Genomic DNA, 25149 nt, shown 5'->3' with positions numbered 1-25149 from the left:
TTAAAATAAACACAAGTAAAATAATATTCCTAAAGGCAGTGAGTAATAGAAACCACAAGGTGCAGTGAAAGTTTTTATTATTCATTCAGGACTGTAGTTTAATTAGGTGCTTTTTTTGTGCATCCATAGACATAATGAATGCATAAATACTATATATATATATATATATATATATATATATATATATATATATATATATATATATATATATATATATATATATATATATATATATATATATACACACACATTATGTTTATGGATGCACAAAAAGCACCCAATTAAACTACATAGATTAATAATGAATATTTTGGTGTGTGTGTGTGTGTGTATTGGATTCTTTTCTGTTTTGGACAAACAGTTGTGTAAAGTTTTAGTCTGAAGTTTATATTTGTAACACTCCGTTTGTGGATTTAATTTTCAATAAACAAAAAAAGCCCCACCCCATCCGATTAATGGAAAAAATAATTGGCCAAATAATTGATTATGAAAATAATCATTAGTTGCAGCCCTATTAAAAAGTACTCAAAAAATATGACAATTGTCAAAAGTACCAATAAAACATTTATTGACACATGCCAGACCGTCCAGGGCAGTGGTCGGGAACCTGTGGCTCTTTGAGAAATATCATGTGGCTTGCCAGGTGTCTCACCCTTCACCAACATATGATTGTTAAAAATTTAGACACACCACCAGAGATCAGTTTCCTGCAAAAAAAAAAAAATGCAAAGTGAATTACAATTCCTTTGTTGTGCAGCCTTCAGAAGTTAAGGAAAAGTCAGTTTACAGCAATATATTTCAAGTTGTTCGAGCCAGTGCACATACAGTATGCAGTACTGTGTGCATGTGACGCGACACCAATTAATGGCAAACCACTTATGTTTCTATGATAATCTTTCGCACTCAGATTCAAGCAACTACCTAGCTAGTTTGTGGAGATGGTGAAAAGAAAGAATTCAGAGGAGCATAGAAAATTTCAAAGTGACTGGACGGAAACATGTGCTTTTATTGAAAGCTCTGGTGCTCTGCTGTGTCTGATTTGCACAGAATGTATTGCATCATTTAAAAAAAGGAACTGTTAAGCCTCTTACCCTGTATGGCCGAAAAACCGGCTTGCCCGTCTTTGATCTATTCCCGTAAGGACGATATACCGGCTTGGTCGTCTATGCCAAATCACCGTAAGGCCGATATAGTGGCTTTACAGTGTAAATGTTATCCCTGTAAGGCCGGTATAGCGACATTACTCTGCTATGATTCCTTACTTATTTAATTATTATTTTTTGACCTGGAAGGTTGACAACGTCATGACGTCACGACATGATTACGTTATTATGCCGTCATTACGATGAAGGTGATCCAAGCGTGAATATTGGTGTAATAGTAGAAGTTAACTAAAAATGCCAAAGCGAAAAGCTAATCGTATTCCAGCTAAAGTTACACCTACAGTGAACACAGGTACATCTAAAACAGTGAAAAAAAGAAAACATACACAGTTACACAGGCCAGAGCACGGATTCTAGATAGTGACAGCAGTGAAAGTTCAGGCAATGTTGAAACCGAAACCGAAACTGATAGTGACGCAAACTCTCCTGATTCAGACCCTGATTTGTCTTCATCTTCAGCATCAACCAGTGCGACTGACACTGCAGGGGTTTGGAGTCATAACGTGACCATTTCTGTGCATTCGTGAAAACACTACCTGCTGGTCTGATTATCACCAGAAAGTTGACTTTTGGCGCTAAAATGCATTTATTTATTTATTTATTTATTATTTACTTGAATTTATTGAAAGGCATTGACCATGCTGATGCTCGTATGGTACTTCTAAAGGAGTATAAGGATTTTAGCGAGCATTTTTCGTAATTTCTCTAGTTAAGAATTGTGCTCTAAGTTTAGTAAAAACACTGAACTTCTTCATTTTCAAAGTAATATTACACAAATAAATTATTATCAGTTATTTTGCTTGTATCTTTTCTCATTTGTAAGTCGCTTTGGATAAAAGCGTCTGCTAAGTGAATAAATGTAAATGTAAATGTAAATGTAAATATTTCAAGGCCTAAAAATGTTACAATTAAAATGTTGATTTTGGGGCCAATTTTGGTCCAGGAACTCAGGGTTGGCGTGCTGTTTCTATGGGGAATATAGGGTTGTGGGACATAATACTGTGGGAACTTAGGGGTAAGAGGGTTAAGAGACATTTTGCTTTTGCAACAAAGTACCCGGTGGGCAAAAGCCGAAGGAAGGCGTGCACGAAGCTCCAACGTAAACTTCAATCCGGACAAGGGCAACTGGAAGCCTGAATGCTGCAAGTGTTGCTGGCTCATTGGAGATTATAAGATAAGGAAAACTTTTACTGACGGAGGCTATGTAAAGTCATGCATGTCGAGTATGGCAACTGAACTGTTTGCGGATTTCCCGAACAAGCAGAAAGTCATGCAGAAAATATAATACGTGCCCCTGTCAGCCCAAACAGTGCATGACATGATGGCATGTGAGACAGAGGGAAAACAGCCAGGATATAACTTCGGCAGATTCTTTTCCTCTTGCCCTGGATGAGTCTACAGACACACACACACACACACACACACACACACACACACACACACACACACAATTTTCTCTAAGCATATCTTGAGTAGCAAAAGCCAGATAACATTAAAAGACCTACACACCACTCCACCACAGATCCTTGAGGAATTTCAATCCATGAAAACAAAACACTGTCAGATCTAGCATTTTTAGAAGCAGGGGCCTTAGTGCGGCCACACTTTACAGAGAGGGGCCAAGTATAATGTAAATCTAATTATTGACTTAAAAATCATGTCTAATTATTGACTTAATAAGTTTTACATACATTTTACCTCTTTCCTGCTGGCTCTAGCGTTTTGACACAGTATACCTTCTTAAATGTTCCTTAAAGTTCAAGCCCTTTCTGGATTTGGAGTAAACATTTACAGTCAAAGCTTGTCCTAGGGGAGCAGAATACTTCTTTGATGTCTGGACAGAAGTAACTGCTCTTCACTGGGAAATGTCTAGAAAGAAGCAAATGAAAAAAACACCAGGGTGACTGGCTTTAGACTTTCATGAACCCACTGTCATCAAGACATGCAGTAACTATCCAATTGTTGATCCAAGAGTTTACGATTTTGATTGTATTCATTACAATTGCAGTATGAAAACAGTAGCATACCATCAGGTCCTACTGGGCCAGAAGAACTACCTGGTTCTGAAGATGGTGGATCATGACCCCCTTCACTAACACTCTGGCTGTCTTCATCTGAAGCTGCACCATCCAAGTTTGCAGCAGAAACCCAAATAAATGTTATAAAAATCCATGTGTATTTTCACACAATATGGGTGTATTTTCACACAATAATATTTTCACACAATATTCATGGGTGAAATATCTGAAGAAAAGCCTGAACATATGAACCATATATTGAAAACATGAAAATGCACTGCACAGCATAAGAGCCATTAAACCTCATCACTATAGGGGACAATAATTAATGACAAGAAAGAGGCTTTTCATATCTCACCCATCAGTGTTTTAAACTGTAAACCTGAGTGTCACATACAGAATATACAGTTATTTTCACCTGTTGCCCTTATCTTGCTGTGCCAAAATTTTGCTAATCTGGTGAAATGGGCTGGGAGCTGCACTTGACCCTCCTTCATTCTCTCCCTCTTCTCACACTGACTGCTGTCATTGTCAGTGACAGGCAACCTGGGCTTCTTTTTGTTTAGAAACCACAGAATGCCTTTTTCATCCTTTCTCTTCATGTTTTCTACCACTGCCAATCATTGCAGTTAACACAAAAATGCTAATATTCAAAATGAACTTCACCTATTAACAATAATGCTTTGCTGCATTCCATTCCAGTCAGAACTCCATGTTGAAGTCTCTGTGCACGTCCCAGCTACCACTTATATGGGACACAAAATTAGCTTTATTTACAACAATTAATGACTGTGGCTGTATTGTCATGACCAAACATTATAGGTTTTAATGTGTCAGTCGCTATATTTTACTTCCCTGAAATGTGCAACTATGACCTAAGGTGTGAAACCTAACTAATTAGCTAGCTAGCTACCATCCAACATTGCTTAGCCTCAGTAACTAGCTAATAAACTAACTAGTGTGTTGTTTTAGCTAACTAGCTTCCTAACATTAGACAAAGAACCGGCATAAAGTTGGCTTGACGTTGGACGTTCGATATTCGCAGATATGCAGAAATAAAGGGACCATCTAAAAGTTACATACAACAGTTATAACTTCAATAGCATTTGAAGGGAATGACGTACAGTCACAAAACCAACTGTAGTGTTCAACTAGATGTTAGGTATGACGCGCACCTTTTAGATTTTTTTAATTAAACAGAATAGACTATTATATCATATGTAAAATTTGCCATGTATTTCATTACAGAATGGGCTCATACACAAAATATACCATAATTTAAGGCTCAATAGTATTTGAAGGGAATGACGTACAGTTATACAATGAACTGTAAAGTGGTCATCTAGGTGTCACCTATAATGAACACCTTTTAGATTTTTGATATTTAATAAAATAAGCTATTAAATCATATGTAAATTGTATATGACTTTCATTACAGAATGGGCTCATACACAAAATTAACCATAATTTAAAGCTCAATAGCATTTGAAGAGAATGACTTACAGTCACAAAACCAACTGTAAAGTGTTGTTGTAGGTGTCAGCAATAAAGCACACCTTTTAGATTTTTGTTATTTAGCCCTACAATGTACAAACCAAAAAACTACACAAACTGATATATCTGGTAACTGAGCACAAGTTTTTGAAAACTGTACATGGGGAACTGTGTACAGTTTAATTTATTTATGTACATGTTTCGACAGATTGTGGAAGGGAGCCAAAGGAATTCAACATTATTTACAGCATTTCCAGTCAACTTTTTGAGCCCTGTTGAACTGCTTCTCTGACATGGAAAGGCTTGCTCAATTGGGATATATTCACACATTTAAAATCTGTATCCCGTGTTTATATATTTCTGTAAAGCTGCGTTGAGACAATGACCATTTTAAAAAGCGCTTTACAAATAAAATTTAATTGAATTGAATGCCACATGGAACCACATGCAGTGGTGACATTCAATCTGAAAAAAGATAATAATAAACTTATCAAATTGCTCAGTAATCAATTAGTTTTTCTTTCACTCACTCACTCTCACTCTCCACACAATTCCCCATACAGTTTTGAAAAATGTCCGTTGAGTCGACAAGGCAGTTATCTGGTGGCCAGGTGACATACATAAAATGCAGAAAACAAATAAACATCTTTGAAATATTAAAACATTTGTGTATCATCAGTACTTTTAATTATTTCATTAATAGGATTTTTTTGTGTGAAGAAAACAATTAATTCTAATATGGGTCATTTTGACCCCCCTTTATGCATTCGTGTAAGTTTTTTGGTTCATGCATTGTAGGGTTAAATATTTTTTCAAAATCTAAAAGGTGTGTTTTATAGCTGACACCTACATGAACACTTTACAGTTGGTTTTGTGACTGTACGTCATTCTCTTCAAATGCTATTGTGCTTAAAATTGTAGTATATTTTGTGTATGAATTCATTCAGTAGTGAAATACATGGTAATTGTTTACATATTATTTAATAGTTTATTTTAATAAATATCAAAAATATAAAAGGTATGCTTTATAGCTGACACGTAGATGAATACTATACAGCTGGTTTTATGACTGTAAGTCATTCTCTTCAAATGCTATTGAAGTTAGAAACGTGTATACCAATGTCGTATGTAACTTTAGAGACGGTCCCTTAATTTCCGCATATCTGCGAATACCGAATATCCAACGTCAAGCCCACTTTATGCCAGTAGACAACGAGAAGTTAAGTGACAGCACCACTAACGTCCTTTGAGGCATTAGTTAAAGTGTTGAATAGATACTTACCATTGAAGTGGACATTATGAGATGAGGTAGCAGACATTCCACCCTGCAAAAACTCAATTCAGGGAAGTACTCCACCACCACCGCAAACCCATCAAAAACCCCATCTCATCAACCACCAGCACCCCCCAAGCTGCACCCCATCATGAGCCAATCCGCCACCCCCCTAAAACCTCAATTTACCCAACCTCCAGCACTCCCCAAGCAGGTTCCCCCTTGCCCACGGAAATCTCATCTCACCAGCGCCCACCTAACTGCACACACCACCAACCTAAATCGAAAAGTCACCGCAGCGAGCAAAACTGTCATTATTTTTGACTCCTATGAAGGAGGGGTACACTTTAGTCTAGTCTGGGGTGACGTACGTTTGTATTTTCTTTTTTGGTACACTGAACTGCGAGAGGTCGACTGTAAAGCTCGCCCACAGAGAAAACTGATTGGTCTAGGTAGCAGAAATAAAACACCAATCAGGATACGCTCTCTGTCACTTGCTCTATAGGTTTCTCCGGAGCCCGTCTACTATCAGAAATTTTCTGGTCTCTCTCGCTCAATCTAAAAAAAAAAAAAAAAATCGATTTCCAGAATAGTGTATATAATTTGCGGGCGTCAGGGAGCTGCTATCAATATGCAGGAGACTCCTGGAGTGCTCTGACACGGATCAGCTATGAGTGACAGGACAGGGCCACTTCAGGGGCCAATCAGATTTCAGTGCCCCTCTGGCTCCACCCCTGGATCCACCAGTGAAACAAAAAGAGGGAATTTCATGCTAAACAGGCTGTAACTTGGGAATTAAAAAATACCCAGTGTGTCTCTGTCACTCTCGGTTTCAATCTAACCGCCCGCCTTTTTTCATTACCCCAGCTCTTCCCCTTAGTCGCAACAAGTCGCTCTGGTGTTCTGTACTGCTGTCACTTCAAATTCGTATCGTGTGTGTGCGTGTGTCAGTCATGATTTCGTGATTCAGGAAGCAGCGGGAAAATACATTTTTATAGATAAATTTCATTAAATAGCAGTAACGTCAAGTTATTTGTATGACATATTTTAAACATTTATATTTATATAAATATATTTAAGTTTTTGAACAGCAGTGATTATGTTCAAAAACACTAATTTGGGTGTAATGTACACAACATACCACACGCTTTAACTGAGATATAATTCCCCACTTGCTGCAATGTGATCTTATTTTTATGGCTGTATTAAGGCTATATGTGGTCCAAAACAGACATCCATCTTGGGTTAAATTTGGACCAAATCAGACAGACTAAAAAGCCCAATTTTCAATGTCTATTTTGGGTTTTATAAAGGCCAAGATCCATACTGGTAGTAGAGAGAAACTGTAAATTTTGAATGTATACATAGGCACCATCCCGATCCGAAAAACACGAGAGAGTCTCTGTTAATTGTAACCAATCAAAAAATCTATTGAAATTCAGGAACCTCTCATATTGGTGGATATCGTGGGTCGCAATATCTACCATGCATATTATAAGTGAGCACACTTAGTGTGTATAATATGTTTCTTATAGCCTATAGAAGCTCTCAATATGTTTCATGTGAATTTATTGTGTCTACAGCTCTGTTTCTGTAACTGAAGTTCTGGAACAAGACAAATTATTGGCTGGATTTTAAATAATTGTTGAGTGAGCATGTTAACTGTTTTAAGTTATCATTTGCTTATGGAGAGGTTTTTGCTTACAGCCTACAGAAGCTGTCAATATGTTTTACACAAATTTCTTGTGTCTAAGCTCCATTTTTGTAACTTAAGATCTGGAGCAAGATGAGTTATTTGTTGAGTCTGTTAAAATGTTTCACATTATTTTATATATATATATATATGGGAGGGGGGACATACATCGACACCTATGAATGTATATCTCACAATCTTCTAAATGTGAATTTTGTCATTGTTTTGGAGCATGCTAGCTTAAAGATAACCTTAAGGCTAACATATTCATAGTTAAATCCACAAAATTTCAATTTTGATTTCATGGGGACTTTCATGAAAAGTACTAAGAGCAATGACAAGGGCCTTTGAAAAAGTAATAGAAACAGTCAAACGGAAAATAGTGCTGTATGACGTTACGCACATTTTACCCCCTAATTCTCATTTCCGCACAGCAAAAAAAGGTAATTTGATTCCTAAATCTCACTCCAGCTAGGAAGCCAAAGTTGGGAACGCTGGTATGAAGGTAGAATGATTCATCATTACTAAAGTCACTCACAAGTTTATCAATCAGGCAAATGCGCTGGGCACCTTTTCCTGTTTCTGGGCTCTGTGATTGGGTCCTGAGGCGGAGCCCGTGCAGGGCTGTTCTGGAGACCCCGCGCTGCTTGTACCTCTATCATCTCGGGTGAGTTTGTTACAATATAGCAATTTCTCAATAAATCTGAATAATTACTGTAAAGCTGCAACGTTTGCAGTCTGCACGTGAGTCACAAACTTCACCTCTACCATGTTCATAGAGATGAATTCCTGCATGAGTAGGCGAATAGATTAATTTTACAGCGAATTCCCAAGCATACCCTCTGGTCCAAGACTATTCCAACATAAACTCACATTTAGCAAGGATAAAGATACTAGGCTACGCAGTTGTTTATATTGATAGCTAAACACAAGATACACACCGTGTTTTTGTGGAACGGTGGTGTATAACATATACCTTGTAATGATATTCAATTATTGTAAGGATTATTTGTACTGCGCCTAAAGCAGTTAACGCAAATTTACTGCTAGTCAGCTAGCTAGGTTCAGCTAAGTGAAATTACAGAAAACGATCTGTGTGGCTTTTTAGCAAGTATGGAAGTACACGATTGAAGAGATTAGCAAACCCTTTAAATGGTCACAAACGGAAGGAATTGGACTGTACCAGTAGGTATTTTGGACAAGTTGTAGTTGTGCAAAGCTAAGTACAACCGCCGTATCCTAGAGGTCCAGAGTCTCCATTCATGTATTGCTTTGCTCTTTCCTCTATGTGGGATGCTCTTTTATGAGTGAAAGGGATCACAACTGTGGTCTCCGTTGAATATAACCGGTCTGATAGGCTGCTGTCTGCACGTTATTCTTGAACTAGCAAGGTCGGGTCCCCGCCTACCTCATCTTCTTTTTGTAGTTTTGATCGATTGCATTTAAAGATATCATAAGTGGTTGGGACTGAAACAGGTTGCTGCCGTTACCATTATTAAATTAGTTTGTTAGGGTGACTCAGTTTATTTACACTCACCGTGTGGTTGTTTTTCCTGTGTATAAGAGTGGGATATTTCTCGTTTGTTTTGAACGATTGTGGAACAACCCCCAGCCCGCCCGTTAGTCTGCACAAGGAATTTAGCCTTAGTTGCATTTGACTTTTTACCATCAGACTGCATGACTATTATTATTATTAATATTAATTTGACAGAATGTGTTCCTAAAAGACGACAATTGCTTTCCTTGCGGAAATGTTACTTTCAACGTAGTTTTGAGTTTTGTGTAGACAGGCTTAGTAGCGCTAGAAGAGTTGTAGTTGTTGTTTTAACCAAGGTATAGTGTCTTTATATTTTTGGAAATACACAAAGAATATGTATATACAGTACATCAAGCACAACCTTTGATTTTTATTGTGTTCTCACTATAATGATACTGTGCAATAGTCTTAGGCACATGCAAAGAAATGCAAATAGCATTTAAAAAATATATACATAAAAAAAGTACTGTAAAGAGCAGTAAACAGAAAAATGAAACAAAGTCGATATTTGGTGTGACGACTCTTGCTTTAAAAAAAATTAGTAGTAGTTTCAGGTACAGTTGGTGCAATTTTATAAGGCAATGAGCTGTAAGTTTTATTGAGCTTGCAGAACCAGTCACAGTTCTTCTGGAGATTTTGACTTTTGCATTCGCTTCTTATTTTTGCAGCAAATCCTGGCAGCCTTTGTTATGTTTTTTGCCTGAAAAGTGGTGTCTTACATAATATGCTGCTTTCTTTACTGACATACAAACATATTTTTGTGTAACACATTTAATTTTGTGCTGGAAAAGTAATGTTTGGAAATCGGACATATTTTTTGTACTGGCTCGATAATGTAGAAGTAATAAAGTACAACTCTATAACAAAATTTGTACTAAAAAAAAGGGTGTCAGAATTTTGCACAGTTGTGTGTGTGTGTGTATATATATATATATATATATATATATATATATATATATATATATATATGTGTGTGTGTGTGTGCGCGCTGTTGTTTATAATTTTATATATATATATGGTTATTTGTTGTTTTTTTTAGTTGACATGGATGATGAAGATGGCAGGTGCTTGCTAGATGTAATTTGGTAAGTGTACAATTCTTAATATAATATACCACCTTCTGAATGGAATTTGAATTGAATTTGAGTGGTTGTCCTTGATTTACAGTGACCCACAAGCTCTCAATGACTTTCTTCATGGATCAGAAACACAGGTGAGTACTAATCTATAACAGTACTAGTTAACCAGGTGACATTACAAAACTGGACCATTAAGGGTACTTTCACATATGTACCATTTAATCTTAAAGTTTAAATCAAACCCTGGTGCACTTAATCCTCATGCGGTTAACAAGGTGCTCTCAGGCAGCTCCCATGCAAACTCTAGCACAGTTCAATTGCTGTGAGTGATTGATTCAACCCTGAATTGAAGGAAATGAACCAAACATGCTGTGTATTTATGGTTGAACAAAAAAGAATAAATGCTAATTCTGATACCCAAAATGTTTAAAAGTGGGGACTTATAATTATAGTAGTTATTTATAATATGGACCTATTATAAATTATATTAATAATCATAATTATAATCAGCAGTTTCTACATGCACTTGTTTGTCTACCTTTACCCATTGCTGTATTTCTGATTAATTGGTCGTCAACATCTTCAGTCCCAACTTCTCACACAGGTCTCATCCAATGTTTTTTTGCTTTTTGATTCATTAAGTTAATTTAGTAATGTACAGTGGAATTAAACCAAATTGAAACCAAACGTATCAGTAATGCTCTGATTAAGCAAATGGGTTAATTGTTGTGAAAATACCATAAAACACAGCTTTGAAAAAGTAGCTTTCAACTATCACACAAACTCTCAAAAAATATGTGCAACACATTAGCCTAAATTTTCCCTTCTACTTCAGCTCCTCTCCAGGTGATTGTTTCTGTTTCTTTATCTTCTTTAGAATAAGATTGCATAGAATTTCACCCTTATATTTTCTCTTCTATTAATTCACAATATTGACATACTAATCTAATGTTTCCTATCATTTGCATCCTGTTTACCCTTCCTTTCCCAACTGTCTTGTTGCTAACTTATGGTTGTACGTTTTGTGCTTTGGTGGGTCTGGACACTGTCCTCACTATGCTTCTCCTTTGCTTTTCCACTTTGGCTTCTTTGTCTTTCTGCATTTTCTACCTGTCCCTTTGTGCCCTTGTCTGTGGTGTGGTGGTCTGTCCTGTTCTGGGTATGCTTGTCTGTAGCTGGACACTGATGATCTTTTGGATGGCTCAAGTGACCCGTCCAGCTCGTTCTTCTCCAGTACTGGGGTAAGTATATTCCCCTCTTTTTCCCCACCTTCTCTGTCTGTTCTTTTACGTATCATGCCTTCTCCAGCCCCACCCATCAGATCAGATTCAAACATGCCAGCAGCCATCAGTGGTGAATCGATAGGTATAACTAGGCCACTGGAGGCATACCATCTCGTAGCCATTCAAACCTTTTGTTTGCTTTTCCCTTAACAACATGATCTAGTGTCTGCATGTAAAAAAAAAAAAAAAAAAAAAAAAAAAGCTTTTTCTGTTTCTTCTAGGAGCATGTTCCTGAAATCCAACCACCATCTCAGCTGTCGACAAGTGAGCCATCTGGGCTTCCCCGGGTCAGTGTTGATTTGGACTTTCTAGAAGACGATGACATCCTTGGGGCCTCGCCGGAAGAAGGAGATAATGAAGGCAATGGTGTTGGGTCAAATCATGAACCTTGTGATATTCTGCAGCAGAGTCTGGCAGAAGCCAATATCACAGAGCAGAGCCTTCAAGAAGCAGAGGGTGAGCTTGACCTCAGCTCATTTGGGCTAACTAGTCTGACACAGGTGGTCCAACCGCTACCGGATGCTGGTATGCCAGGGGTGGGCATTGCAGGAACTACACAAATCTTTCCTGGCCAGGGCACCCCTACCACACCTTCCAGTGCAGCCACCGACATGCTTGGCTCAGTTCTGGCACATCAAGGGATGCAGCTTCAGCCCCAGGTCATGAACAAAGCCATCAATGTCCAGCCATTTATGCAGCAAGTTGGACTTGGAAATGTGACCCTTCAACCCATTTCAAGCCTTCAGACTCTACCAAATGGAAGCCAGTCTGGACATCTGGGCATTGGACAGATTCAGGTTGTGGGTCAATCCACTGTAATGACTATCAATCCATCAGGGCAACACATCCTGACCAAAACCATGGGCGGCTATCCTCTGCACCAGCCTGGACTTGATACCACAAGTGCTGGGGCCCAGGCCGGTCTTGGAGGTTCTGTGCTTAGCTCTGGAGGGGGACTGTTGATTCAGGGAGGCAAGGCCACTCTAGGGTCTCCATCATTGAATGGCCCAGCTATTTGTGTCAGCAGCACTAACACCAACAGCAGTGGTACCACAATGGCTGCTCCAAGTGGTATACTGGGATTTGCTCGTGGTCCTTTAAATACAGGAACTCAGTCTCAGACTCAAAACCAAGTCATGCAGAATGTTATCATCCAGCGGACACCAACTCCAATACAGCCTAAACCTCCCCAAGGGAGCAGCATCCAACCCAAATCATTCAAACAACAGCCGCAAATGCCAGCCTCACATACATTGCAAAATGATGCCAATAAAGCTCTTGGGGTGCAGCAAGTCCCAGCATCTACAGCTCAGAATGTAGCCTTCCTCACTGGCAAGCCAAGTTCAAATGTAGTTCTGAGTACACAGACCACCACACAGGGGACACAATTCTCCCAAGCCCTGTTTAAGCAACATAGCAATCCTACATCAGGCAAGCCTCTTAGTGTTCACTTGCTAAATCAGCAGGGTAGCATTGTCATTCCTTCCCAGGCTGTCTTACAAGGGCAGAATCATCAATTCCTCTTGCCTCAGCTTCAGACTGGAGGTCAAATCCTGGCCCAGCAAACTGGCGGACATATTATTACCAGTTCCGGGCCAGGTGGACAAATTATCGCTGCCAATCAAATCTTGGCAACAAATCAAAATATAAATCTAGGGCAGGTATTGGCCCCTCAAGGTCATCCTGGTGCTGCCCACATTCTTTCTGGACCCATACAGCTTCAACCAGGTCAGATGGGCCACCCCACACTGTTCCAGATGCCTGTTTCTCTAGCCCAGTCACAGAATAAAGCTCATTCAGTTACAGGACATGTTCAAACTGTTATACAAGGCATGCCTATACAGAGTTCCTTGTCAATAGAGGGCCTCAGCCCAGCTGTCAGTTTGCAGCCAACCCTTCAGCAGCAGGCTGGTGGTGTTACTGGAAACAGCAGCACTGGAGTAGCAGCCATTCCCCAGTGCCAACCAAGTGAGAGCATAACTGAACTGGGTACCTCCACTGAGCAAGCATCCCAAAGCCATCCCCAACCCTCTATCCTTACTGTCCAGACAGGTCCTTCAGTTTCAGCCACTATGTTGATTCCCTCCTCTACATCTCCATCTTCCACATTAACTACATCTACAACCTCGGTGAGCACAGTTGGCTTGGCCTCCCAGGTCCAGCATAGTCCAGGAAAGGTGTTGTTCACTCCTCCAAGCTCCAGCATTATCCTTAGCCAGGAGCCTGTGCAGATGTTCCTGCAGCAGGTTGGTGTGCTCTTGATGATATTTTCTGTTTGTTGTATTTAAAATATGTGTATTATCTAACAAACTATCTGTAGCAGTAAAACCTTTATAGACTTGATACCAGAGCCATGTCCCCTAGTCAGATTTAATGCACAATGTAGCATCCATGCAGACATGCAGATCTACTGAGATTTATGTAGGTCTGGTATAATTGAAACTTTTTTCAATGTAGAGCCCTGCTGAACGTTCCCTAGTTTGGATTACTGTTTTACTTCTCCCTTCCTGACCTGATAAATGTGCTCATGTCAGGATCAGCAGCATCAAGCAGGGAAAGAGCCACCTGCCTCTGTGGGTGTACCTGCATCTGTTATCGTCACCGGTGGCAGCTCTGGTTCCGCCCCTACAGCCCATGATGGCCCATTAACTGAAACTCGCCCAGGGGAGAATGTGAGTCCTACCCTTGGCCCTGCTGACATGGCAGCATTGGTTAACAAGGTAGATGAGCTTGTGCTCTGCACTAAGCCCCACCCACTTGTTGCTGGCACTGCTGCATATAGAGCTGAACAGTGATTGACCATTTTTTTTCAACGGCCTTGGTTCAGGAAGTAAATTTCCTATTCATTTTTTTTGTAGACATCTTAAAATATAGTTTGGTGCATTGAAACAAAATCAAACAGCTATGTTTTGAATCACCTTATGACAATTTTTTCAAAGCAAAAAATATTTTTGGAACATAGGAGTACAAGACTATACTATTGACTTACAAAGGCATAAACTATGGATCACATTAAGCATTGGCAGAAGACATGACTAAACTGTAATTTATCCAAAGGTAGTGTTTTTGTAAATACGTGAGTTTTTCATAAATACAGTACATATTGTAGTTTTGTGTACAAGTAACACATTGCATCATATCTTGTTCTAGTGTCATTATTCTTAATTTTTTGTTGTTTTAGCCTGGCATATATGAAGAATTAAGAATATTTATGCTGATTTATGGACTGGGGAAACACTAAACCAGCTCAGTCTCAGAGATTTTGTAACAGCATTCAGATTCAGTGTAACAGCATAACTGGCATAAGTGGAGAGTGTGAATTCAATAGTGCTAGGCTGCTACCCTCTCTCCAAATAATTGACAGCAAAGAATTAGCCATTCACTGAATAGCTTCAGCCCCATTTGAGCTGAATTGAAAACAGAATTAAATTATTGTGGTGTTTTGAAATATAGTTGTCATTATGAAATAAATGTAATATTTTTTTCTTTTTTTTGGGGGGGGCTGTTATAAAATAGAAAGAAGGAACTGAAGTGTAACAATGTAATTGTAAAAGAGTAGACACATTTATATATGTATTGCTGTATTTTTTTTAAATCATAGGCATATTTATTTAGTTAGTTTTGACTAAAATGGCATTCCATACTAATCAAGCACATATCCTGTTATATGTGTTCTAGAGAGAGAACGTGAGAGACACCAATACATGCTGTAGTTACCATTTCCATGGTTACAGCATCAGTATCTCTAATTAATGGGCCTCACTTTAAGTGCCTCACCAGCACTTCTAAATTAAATATATATTTTATTTTTTTTTAAAAATGTTGAAACTAGACCGGCCAATGAATTCTACAGGAGCAACAATTATAATTTAACAATCTCCGTCATTCTTAACCAGTTTACATGTTATTGCTAATAATCAGATTAGCTATGAAATTTTTGGGGTACATTTTACTTCCAAAACCTGACTGTTCAGCTCTATTGGAACACCTTGTAATTCAGTGAAACTGCTCCCTCTCCGCGCACGCATGCGCACACATGCGCGCACACCTTTTTGCTGGACCTCACATTCTGCCATGCCTTTCCTCTTAGCATTGCGTTCTCCTTTCAGTTGCTATGCCAGTCTGATTCTGGTCTGCATTATAATTTTGTTAATTTATTGCTTTTCCTTCCTTCCCTGCTAATTTTCATGGTCCACTATTTATTAGATTCTGTGCTATGTGAGGTAATGACAGCATGATGTGTTGGTGTTGTTCTTCAGTAATGTGATGTTTTACTTGTCCAAATGTCCTTGTGTCTATAATTTTATGGATGTAGTGGTGTAGTGTTTTTAATTCCCATAAAAATAATGTAATATGCACTAGGAGCTTCTCTGCAACTTCTCATAAAAGTCCTAAATAGCTAGTCAGCTAAGAAACTATTAGCAGGGATAGTAGATGAAACTTGGAATTAATGGCCATTTTTGTGGTGTATATAATTTTGGGAAAATGTCTTGAAATAAGGGTGGTACCACAGTACCTGGTTCAAGTTACTGTCTGCATGGAGTTTTGCATGTTCTCCCTGTACCCATGTGGGTTACCTCAGGGCAGAATTAATGCCCCTTTCGACTTCCTAAAAACATGCTGGTGAGAATGTATGTTTCATAGTAACTGACAACCATTGTGTATGCATCCAGTGATAGGCTTCAGATCCACCGCATCCTTCTGACCAGGATAAAGTGGCTACTGACGATGAGTGAATGTCTTTGGAGGAGTACTGCACAAAACAAATATTTTAATAGTTGATTATTCATATAAATTAATCGACAAATAATTGATTAGTCAACTTGAATGTGTCTTGGAAAAGAGAGAGGCTGTAACAAATATTTTTTGTTTATTCTTTTTTTCAATAATATAATGTATTTTGTTATTAACATGAAATGAATGTAGCAATATAAAGTAAAAGAGGAATTTGATAAGGACTTTTAAATTAAATCACAAGATACTTGAAAATATGTGGATTTAAATTCTTTCTCTCTACCTCATTAAAACTATATTCTCATAGATATTTCCTTATCATTAATCTTAACAAGCCAAAATTAAACGCATCTAGCTTAACTAGTCTTATTAAACTATGACATTGCTGCACACATTTTGGACTGCTTTGATTCTGTGCACAGATTTTTGTGTTACTTTGAAGTATATTTCACTTACTACGTGAAATATAATAAACAAACCATGTCTGTTAGAAATGTTGCACACTTTGTATGGTCTCTGTAAAGATAAGGAATTTTTGTTTTTCATTGTAATAATTCAAAACAAATCTCTTGTATATCTCCTTGCCATCCTACTTTGCTGCTTGTTTAATGCTGCCATGATTTTGAATATGAATTTCAGTGTTTGTCAGTTTAGATACAAGTTTCTTTTAAGTACAAAATAATTCATTAATATCTTCTTGCCCTCTCATTTCCTAACCTCCAGGTTTCATCATCAGCACATCAGCAGCAAGCTTTAAAGATCCAAAGCGCCTCACCTTCTCAGTCTGTGGCCACTCACAGTGTGACGCCGACTCTATCAGACAGCCCGCAGCCGTCCCAGGCTTCTCCCCTTATTCAGATCCAGTCCCCTCACCCTCCACAGTCCCAACCTCCCTCTCAGCCCCAGGCACAACCATCATCTCAATCCCAGGCACCTTCTCGGGCATGCACACCTTCCTCTATACCGCCACTTTTTATAATACACAATTCGATAGGTGGTTCTCCACAACCATCTCAGGCAGTTGCCCAAGCTCCACAGCAGCAGACACAGCCTCAGCCGATTCAAGTGCAGATTCCACAGGTTCTTCCTCAGCCTGTGGTCCTCCAGCATGAACAGTTGCCCACCTCTTCCGGCTCCCCAAAGCCTCCCCAGGCTCCTTCATCACAGTTTCATTTTGTGACACCGACAGTGTGTGCCACGGCTGGGGCAGTGTTGAAACAGCAGATACCAGGCCTGACTGCCGAACAGCAGCACCACTTACAGCTGATTAATGCTCAACTACAGACAATGTCATCCATCACCCAGCCTTCACTGCAACAGAAGCAGCTACTGGAAAAGCTCAACCAGGCAAGCTTTTGTGAAATCTTAATGCAGCCTACAGAAATTTCACAACATTTTGAAGTTTATATATGACAGCTACACTCGTAGTGGGGGAAAACATGTTACTCAGGGGTGCTTGAAGGAATCTTTGTTTTCTAGAAATGTATTGCAGTACAGAGCCTGTGCTCAAGCCAATCTTTTTCTGTGTTTATTATTATAGGTACAGCAAAACATACTACTTCAGGCAAAACAACAACTTCAGCCTCAGGGCAGTCAGTTTAGCAAACTGCCTGACCAGCCTACAACCCCAATGGTGAACACCTCAGCCAGCAGCACAGTCAGTGCATCTGTCACATCTCTGTTGCAACAGAAGTCTGTGTTCATCAAGTCCTCAGTTTCAAGTGAGCCCTCGCTTTTGGTACTCTGTGAGGTTATTTAACATTGCTCATAGAATTCTCTTTTTTTATACCTGTGTTGTCTATACTCCAGGTTCAAATGACACCCAGGTATTTCCTGGAACTTCAGGGCCAAGTGGAATAACAGTTAATCAAGGAAAACCCCCTCTAAATCTTTCTCAGTCTGTTCAGGTCTGAATCACTAGCAACCTATTCAACTATTTACTGATTTAGGTTTTCTTTATGTATATTTAATAATTCAATTTTTAACCCAATGTTGCATTATCTGCAGGCAAAGCCTGGGGTTATAAGTGCAGTTGGAGGGCTGACATTAGGTAAAGCAGGGTTACAGATTCAGGTTCTGAACAGTGGACTTTCACAGATGACTACCCTACAGCCATCAGCTACTGTTCAAACCCAGGCAAGTGTTGTATACACATATTGCTTACTGTGATATACCTCACTACACTGTGGCATGTGGATGCATTTATTAATAATGTACTGCATGTTTTAAGTTTTCTATGACCTTCCACAGACTTCAGCTTTAAAAAGGCCTTTAAGTGTGGAGCCAAGCAAAGAAGCACGGTACGCACCATTTGTGTGGCTTTTTATTTTTGTACAAGAAGTGAACAAGACATGCATTATCCATTTTTTAACATTAGTTCAGAAACGAAAATTTGATCCAGTAATATAATCCAGTGTTTCTGGTTCAGAAGTACTGTATTGGTTCATCCAATACAATAAGGTCATAGGTTTGTCTACACTATGTACTAAAGGGGGGTGTGTGTGTGTGTAGGATATTAGAACAGCTGAGGAAGCTTCAGGCTTCTGTACTGCATCCAGACTACAGCTCACCTTTCCACTCTTTTGAGGACACACTCTGCCGGCTGTTGCCCTACCACGTGTACCAGGGCATGGCTCCCTCCTCTCAAGACTACCGCAAAGGTAAAGCACTTACGCCTGTATATGACAGAGCATATGGAATATCAGGTTAATTAAACAAGTACGTTAATACAGCCTCAACATTTTGTAAGTTTAACAGTTTGAAGTGTGAATGTGATTTGGGTACATTAGTGTCTTCACTACTGATTGTGTAAAACTTCCTTTTTGGCTCTCCCGTCAGTGGATGATGAGTTTGAAAATGTCTCTAACCAACTTCTGAAGCGCACACAAGCTATGCTGGATAAGTATCGTCACCTGCTGTTCGAAGAATCAAGGGTATGAGCACATGCAGGACTTACTACTCTACCCATCCCACCCATAACTTCTCTCATCCATGACCTTGTGTTGGTGCTTCTTGTGTTGTTTTGAGCAGAGGCTGGGTCCGTCTGCAGAGATGGTGATGATTGATAGGATGTTTATCCAGGAGGAAAAGATTGCCCTAAACCAAGACAGGATACTTGCCAAGGAGAAGCCAGGTAAAGTCAAATTTAATTCTGGACTTATGTCTTGAGAAAAATTACTTTTAAATAGAGGTCAAATTAAAGTACTTTGTTTACACAATAAATTGTAAGTACAAGGAATAACAAAATACTACTGATGTTCCATGTAAGCGCTGTGATGAACATTCCCCTTCAAAAGTATTGGAACGACAAGGCCAGTTCTTTTATTTTTGAAAACATTTGGGTTTGAGATCAAAAGAGGAATATGAGATCAGAATTTCAGCTTTCATTTCCTGATATTTATGTCTGGATGTTAAAGAACTTAAACATGGTACCGTCTGTTTAAACTTAGCCATTTCTCAAGTGATCAAACATATTGGAACATGTGACTGACAGGTGTTTCTTGTTGTCCTGGTGTGCCCTGTTACATTGATTGTTTAAACAATTAATAGCTTTGAATGTCTACTCTTGTTTTGAGCCCTTGGTTTCGTCTGTGAATACTGCATTTGTTGGTAAAAAGGATGAACCAACATGAAGACCAGAGAGATGACTTTTAGAGAAATGTGAGCTATTTTGAAGGTGAGAAAAGAAGGAACATAGATCAGTGCCATTGCGTAAGCATTGGGCATAGCCAATGCAACAATTTGGAGTTTCCTGAAAAAGAAAGAAACCATTGGTGTTCCAACAACCAGATATTTAACAGGTCGGCCAGGAAAACAGCAGCAGTCCATGACAGAAACATTGTGAGAGCTGTGAAAAAAAATCCAAAAACAGCAGTCAGTGACATCATCAACAACTTCCACAGGGCAGGGGTGATGGTATCACAATGAACCATTCAAAGAAGACTTTGAGAGCTGAAAATGTAGAAGCCATGCCACAAGATGCAAACCTCTCATCAGCAGTTAGAACCAGAAAGCCAGATTAGAATTCACAAAGAAATACAGAGATGAGCCACAAAAGTTTCGGAACCAAGATTAACCTCTACCAAAGTGATGGAAAGGACAAAGTGTGGAGAAAGAATGGGTCTGCTCATGATCCAAAACATACAAGCTCATGAGTCAAGCATGGTGGAGGGAGTGTCATGGTTTGGGCTTGCATGGCTGCTTGTAAAGTGGGCTCACAAATCTTTATTGATGACGGAAATCATGACGGTAGCAGCAGAATGAATTCAGAATTCAACAGAAACATTCTGTCTGCCAGTTCATCATGCAGCAAGACAATGACCCAAAAAGTACTACCAACAGAACAAAGGACTTCATCAGGGGGAAACGTGGAAGGTTTTAGACTGAACAAGTCAGTCATCAGATCTTAACCCAATTGAGAAGCATTTCACATCCTGAAGAGGAGACTGAAGGGAGACACACCCAAAACAAACAACAATTAAAAGAAACTGTGCTATAAGCCTGGAACAACATCATAAAAGAAGAATGCAACAGTTTGGTGATTTCAGTGCTTCAACAGCTTGATGCAGTTTTTACAAGAAAGGGATATGGCTCAGGTGGTAGAGCGGGTTCTCCACCAATCGTAGGGTTGGCGGTTCGATTCCCGGCCCACGTGCCGAAGTGTCCTTCAGTGACACTGAACCCCATGTTGCTCCCGATGGCAAGTTAGTGCCTGACATGGCATCTCTGCTACCATTGGTTTACCATTGGTTTGTGTGTGTGTGTGTGTGTGTGTGTGTGTGTGTGTGTGTGTGTGTGTGTGTGTGTGTGTGTGTGTGTGTGAGTGAATGGGTGTATGAGACACAGTGTAAAGCGCTTTGGGTAAAAGCGCTATATAAGTGCGCCATTTGCCATTTATATATATAATGTTATGTAGTATCCAATACTTTTTCTCACCTAAAGTTGGGTGCTCTGCTATCAAAGGTGCCATGTTCCAAGTTGTTTAACACATCTAGATGTATATATCAGGAAATGAAAGCTGAAATTCTAATCTATCATCTAATATTTATCTTTTGATCTCAAACCCTAAATGTCATCAGTATATAGCAAAAAAAAAAGGAATTGGCCTTGCTGTTCCAATACTTTGAGATTTTTTCTTTTTACTTGCATTTGTAAGTTAGCCTCCTTTACAATTATAAAATTAAACTGGTAAAAGTGTTCAGTGCTTACTGTCTTCATGTCAAAAAAATAGGGATACTTCTTTGCTGTTTACATTAGTTTTCTAGCTTTGGCTTTGAAAAGTTGAGGTACATTCTAAAAGTGTAGCCTTCAGATTAGGGCAGTTGTGATTGCTTCAGAATGGACCACAGCTTAAATTTTGAGATTCAGTAACTGGTGTTGGACATCCCTGCTGTAACAATTAGAATGTAGTGCAACGTAGAGAATATAGTCTTGATCAAATATTAAAGCCTTAGACCCAGTGTGTTATTTATTCAACGTTCTTGCTATTTCTCTACAGAGGAGTTTGTGGCCAGCTCGTGTATGGTGAGCAGGGTTGCAGACAGTGGTGTGAGACCTGCAGCAGTGGAACTGAGCTCTATTAAAACCGGGCCTGCAACAGTGGAACTGAGCTCTGTTAAATCTGCTGTAGCAACAGCCCATGTAGCTGGCATACCAGCCCCTGCTTCTACCTTAGTGACTGTTGCTGCCACTGCTAACTCTGTTCCTGTTTCCTTTCCCCCTACCAAACTAGTGATAAAACAAGGAGGAGGGGGAGCGCTGGTATCGTGGTCTACTAGCTGCACCTCCATGCCTGCGTCAGTGGTACGGCCTTGTGCAAAAGCCACAGGGCTGAGCTCTGAGCGCTGTTTTGGACCCACCTCATCTTCTATTCATTCTGCAGATGATGATGATGATGATGATGATGATGCACTTCCTCAGCGGACTAGCAAGCCTCCCATCAAGACCTATGAGGCACGCCAGCGGATTGGCTTGAAGTTGAAGATTAAGCAAGAGGCAGGGTTCAGCAAAGTGGTTCACAACACTGCATTAGACCCAGTTCATTTGCAGCCACAGCACACTCCACTACCACAAGTCCCTGAGCCACCCTCTAAAACAAGACCACCTGTAACCCAACTGTCCATAGTTCAACGGACTTCACCCTCCTCCAGTAATTCCACATGCTCCATCACTTTCAGTGCAGCAACGACACACGCAGGGTCTGGAACTACAACTTCCTCAACTGCCCCCCCTCCTTCAGTCTCTCATGGCTTGTCCTCATCCTTATCCTCCTGCACCTCTTCAGCCCAAGTAAATGGCACTCTAGAACACTATGAGGTGTCTGGGGCCAAACTGAACCCTACCTCCACTTCAGCACCTCAGTTGACCACCTGCCGGCTCCCACTACGCAAGACGTACCGCAAAAATATCAGCCCTCATCACCGACCGGGAGTGCCAGGAGGGGGCAACATGGGACCCATTCCACCAGCAGCACCTGCATCTTCTCCTCCAGTGGAGAGGACTGTTATTGCCAGTGTGAAGTTGGAGCAGCAAGGTGTCTGTAAGCCCCCTCACACTCTAACTGACCCAGGGTCACAGGGTCTGGCATCTGTAGAGCATGAATTCTACCATGGAATTAAAAATGCCTATCAACAGCAGCAGCAATCCTCTGATAAAGAGGATGAGGAGGATGGTAATACAGGGGACCACATGGGGAGGGTCATGGGGCAGATGAGTAAAAACCGTGAGTGGGCAGTGGGCACATTTCGGATGGACCAGCATGCACCAGGCCCTCCATCTCTTGGTGAAACATCCTGGGCGAGAGACTCATCACTTCCTGCAAAACGATCTAAGTCTGATTCCCCAGACATGGACAATGCCAGCTTCTCGAGTGGTAGCCCTCCACTGGACAACTCGCTGAACGAACATCTGCAGTGTGCTATAGACAGCATACTGAATCTGCAGCAGGGCCCACCGACCCGTGGAGCCGTGGACAGAGTCTATGCTGGAAACTTAACCAACCAGCACCAAACCCACCATCGTCAGGGCACAGCATCTTCATCAACATCATTGTATAGACACTCTGTCTCTTCTGCTTCCTCTCCATCTTCATCCTCCATTTCACAGCACCCACAGTTAGGGGGCCGAGGACAGAATGGAAATCTGGTGTCACAGACACATAGTAGATAACAGCCCCTTTTAGTTGAGAGATACTGAAAGGCATGAGTGAGGCCAAAGCAGGAAAATCATTTTACTCTGTTTAGCTGTGTTTGCCTTGCTTGTCTATGGATGGCTACTGAATAATACTTTTCTCTAGGTGTAATGTAAGGCCCTTTAGGTGTACTTTCAAAAGCATGAAGTGCACTTTGACATGCCATGACATTTTTTTGTGTGTGTTCTTTTGTGGGAAGTTTCAGGACAGTTCTTGTTCATTCTTAACAGGGCTCACTTAAATACTGACATTAACTCTTCATTAGTAATAACAAAATGTGAGGAAGGTTTCTTAATCTGTCCATTTAATTTCATATTTATGTATGGCCCTTGATTAATTACCATTACCACAGTAGAATTCTGCCTTTATGGTTTGATTTTATTCTTTAATAGTTTAAAAGTTTTTGGAATTTAAATTGAGGTCCAATTCATGAATTACAATAATATAGAAGCTGACCCAGCACTAAAATCTTGCCTTTTAGAATTGTTCTTCATTTGGGTTTTAGCAAAACCCATGTGGTCAGTACTGTGATTAAAAAAGACCCATTCATAAAACATAACTTTTTTTTTTTTAAAACAGAGATTTGACCTTACATTATACCATCATTTGAAGCACATTATGTAACAAATACCTGTAGACTCAGTGTATTTTTTTGGATTCCAAACTTCAAAAATGCCTCTACAGTTTTTCCAAGAAAATTAAGTGACCTGATAAAGGGCAACACCAGTGCTACCCAACTCTCTACCGGAAAATCCACCCTCTGTAAGAGTCCTGGTTTTGTTTTGCTTTTTTTTTTTATTATTATTATTATTATTATTATTTTTACTTGGCTCTAAATTTCCACTGCTTCTATTGACTATGATTAGCTGAATCAGGATAGATTACTACTGGGTACAGACACAGCAATCAGGTGATATCTCAAGGATTACACAGGTGTAATCACCAATATTTGAAACAATTTTTTTAATGGTTCTCAGTCCTAGGAACCATATCCACTATGTTCATCATCATCATCATCAAGCAGAGAAGAATCCACACTATTGTGATTATGTACAACTGTTACTCTATCACTGACATTTAAGTGGCTGTAAAGACATCCTATTAATTTATTTATGTATTTTATGTACACATAATGTAGACTCCTTCAAAACCCTCTGGACAATTCAAATGCAAACACAGCTTAATTATGAGGATAAGAAGACTAATCTAAAGGAGAAAAAAAGAACTAAGAATTTGAAGTATAGTACTACAAATTAATTTTGTATTGTATTTATTGTGTATAATGACACTTTTTTTTAAAAAAAAGGAAACTGTACATTTAGTAAAACTGTAAATTAAACTTTGCTTCTTTTATGAAAGAATAATGCATTTGTATGTTTATCATTGATATTTCCAAACTTACACTGTTACTGAGGAGAAGCAAGTACTCTTATTTGAATATTTTAAAATGGTTACAAGTTCTCCTTGTTTAGCCACATGGTGGCGACTTTTTGCTAAATTTAGTTCTGACTAGTGTCATGGGTTGTGATGGGCTGGGCCAAAAAAACCTAATTTTCAGTAGCTTCAAGACTCATTTGCAGCTCTTGACTGATGAAAAATGGCCTTGTTTAAACTTTGCACAACTTGCAAAAGCTATGGGCCTTTTTGTAAAATGCAACACACACAAATATTTTGACTCCTCCTACT

At 39.5% G+C, this 25149-nt stretch overlaps 1 protein-coding gene and 1 long non-coding RNA gene across 9 annotated transcripts; one reads left to right on the top strand and one right to left on the bottom strand.

The window, feature by feature from the left end:
- Positions 1-226: 226 nt before the first annotated feature.
- On the bottom strand, positions 227-7941 carry LOC108264373 (uncharacterized). Of its 5 annotated transcripts, none has more exons than XR_001812403.3 (4): positions 5958-7941; positions 3848-3926; positions 3191-3283; positions 227-3032 (listed from the first exon to the last, which is right to left on the bottom strand). It is a non-coding gene; the product is annotated as an uncharacterized LOC108264373 (long non-coding RNA). The 5 variants fall into 5 exon arrangements; XR_001812402.3 differs by having other exon boundaries at positions 3221-3283; XR_006982395.2 differs by having other exon boundaries at positions 227-3283.
- Positions 7942-8218: 277 nt separating this feature from the next.
- bicra (BRD4 interacting chromatin remodeling complex associated protein) lies at positions 8219-24826 on the top strand. 4 transcript variants are annotated; one of them, XM_017465835.3, is made up of 15 exons: positions 8219-8308; positions 10218-10263; positions 10346-10391; positions 11433-11498; positions 11762-13786; positions 14075-14212; positions 16998-17621; positions 17815-17995; positions 18084-18181; positions 18282-18410; positions 18525-18574; positions 18786-18934; positions 19113-19207; positions 19305-19407; positions 21772-24826. In XM_017465835.3, the coding sequence occupies exons 2-15, from the start codon at positions 10223-10225 to the stop codon at positions 23439-23441; spliced, it is 5415 nt and encodes a 1804-aa protein (XP_017321324.2). In that variant the 5' UTR covers positions 8219-8308; positions 10218-10222; the 3' UTR covers positions 23442-24826. The 4 variants fall into 4 exon arrangements, with proteins under 4 accessions (XP_017321324.2, XP_017321323.2, XP_017321325.2 ...); XM_017465834.3 differs by having other exon boundaries at positions 14075-14260; XM_017465836.3 differs by lacking the exon at positions 11433-11498 and having other exon boundaries at positions 14075-14260.
- The last annotated feature ends 323 nt before the right edge of the window (positions 24827-25149 follow it).

This window comes from Ictalurus punctatus, chromosome 4 (genome assembly GCF_001660625.3).
Source record: "Ictalurus punctatus breed USDA103 chromosome 4, Coco_2.0, whole genome shotgun sequence".
In the NCBI taxonomy this organism is placed as follows: domain Eukaryota; kingdom Metazoa; phylum Chordata; class Actinopteri; order Siluriformes; family Ictaluridae; genus Ictalurus; species Ictalurus punctatus.
The sequence above is the reverse complement of the archived record's forward strand: the minus strand, read 5'-3'. Positions and strand labels throughout refer to the sequence as shown.

Bases quoted from the DNA above. Each gene is read 5' to 3' on its own strand.
- bicra (XM_017465834.3), top strand. From the start codon at position 10,223: ATGGATGATGAAGATGGCAGGTGCTTGCTAGATGTAATTTG. The intron at 14,261-16,997 runs GTAGATGAGCTT...CCTAACCTCCAG, and splicing joins TGGCAGCATTGGTTAACAAG to GTTTCATCATCAGCACATCA. The intron at 17,996-18,083 runs GTGAGCCCTCGC...TCTATACTCCAG, and splicing joins CATCAAGTCCTCAGTTTCAA to GTTCAAATGACACCCAGGTA.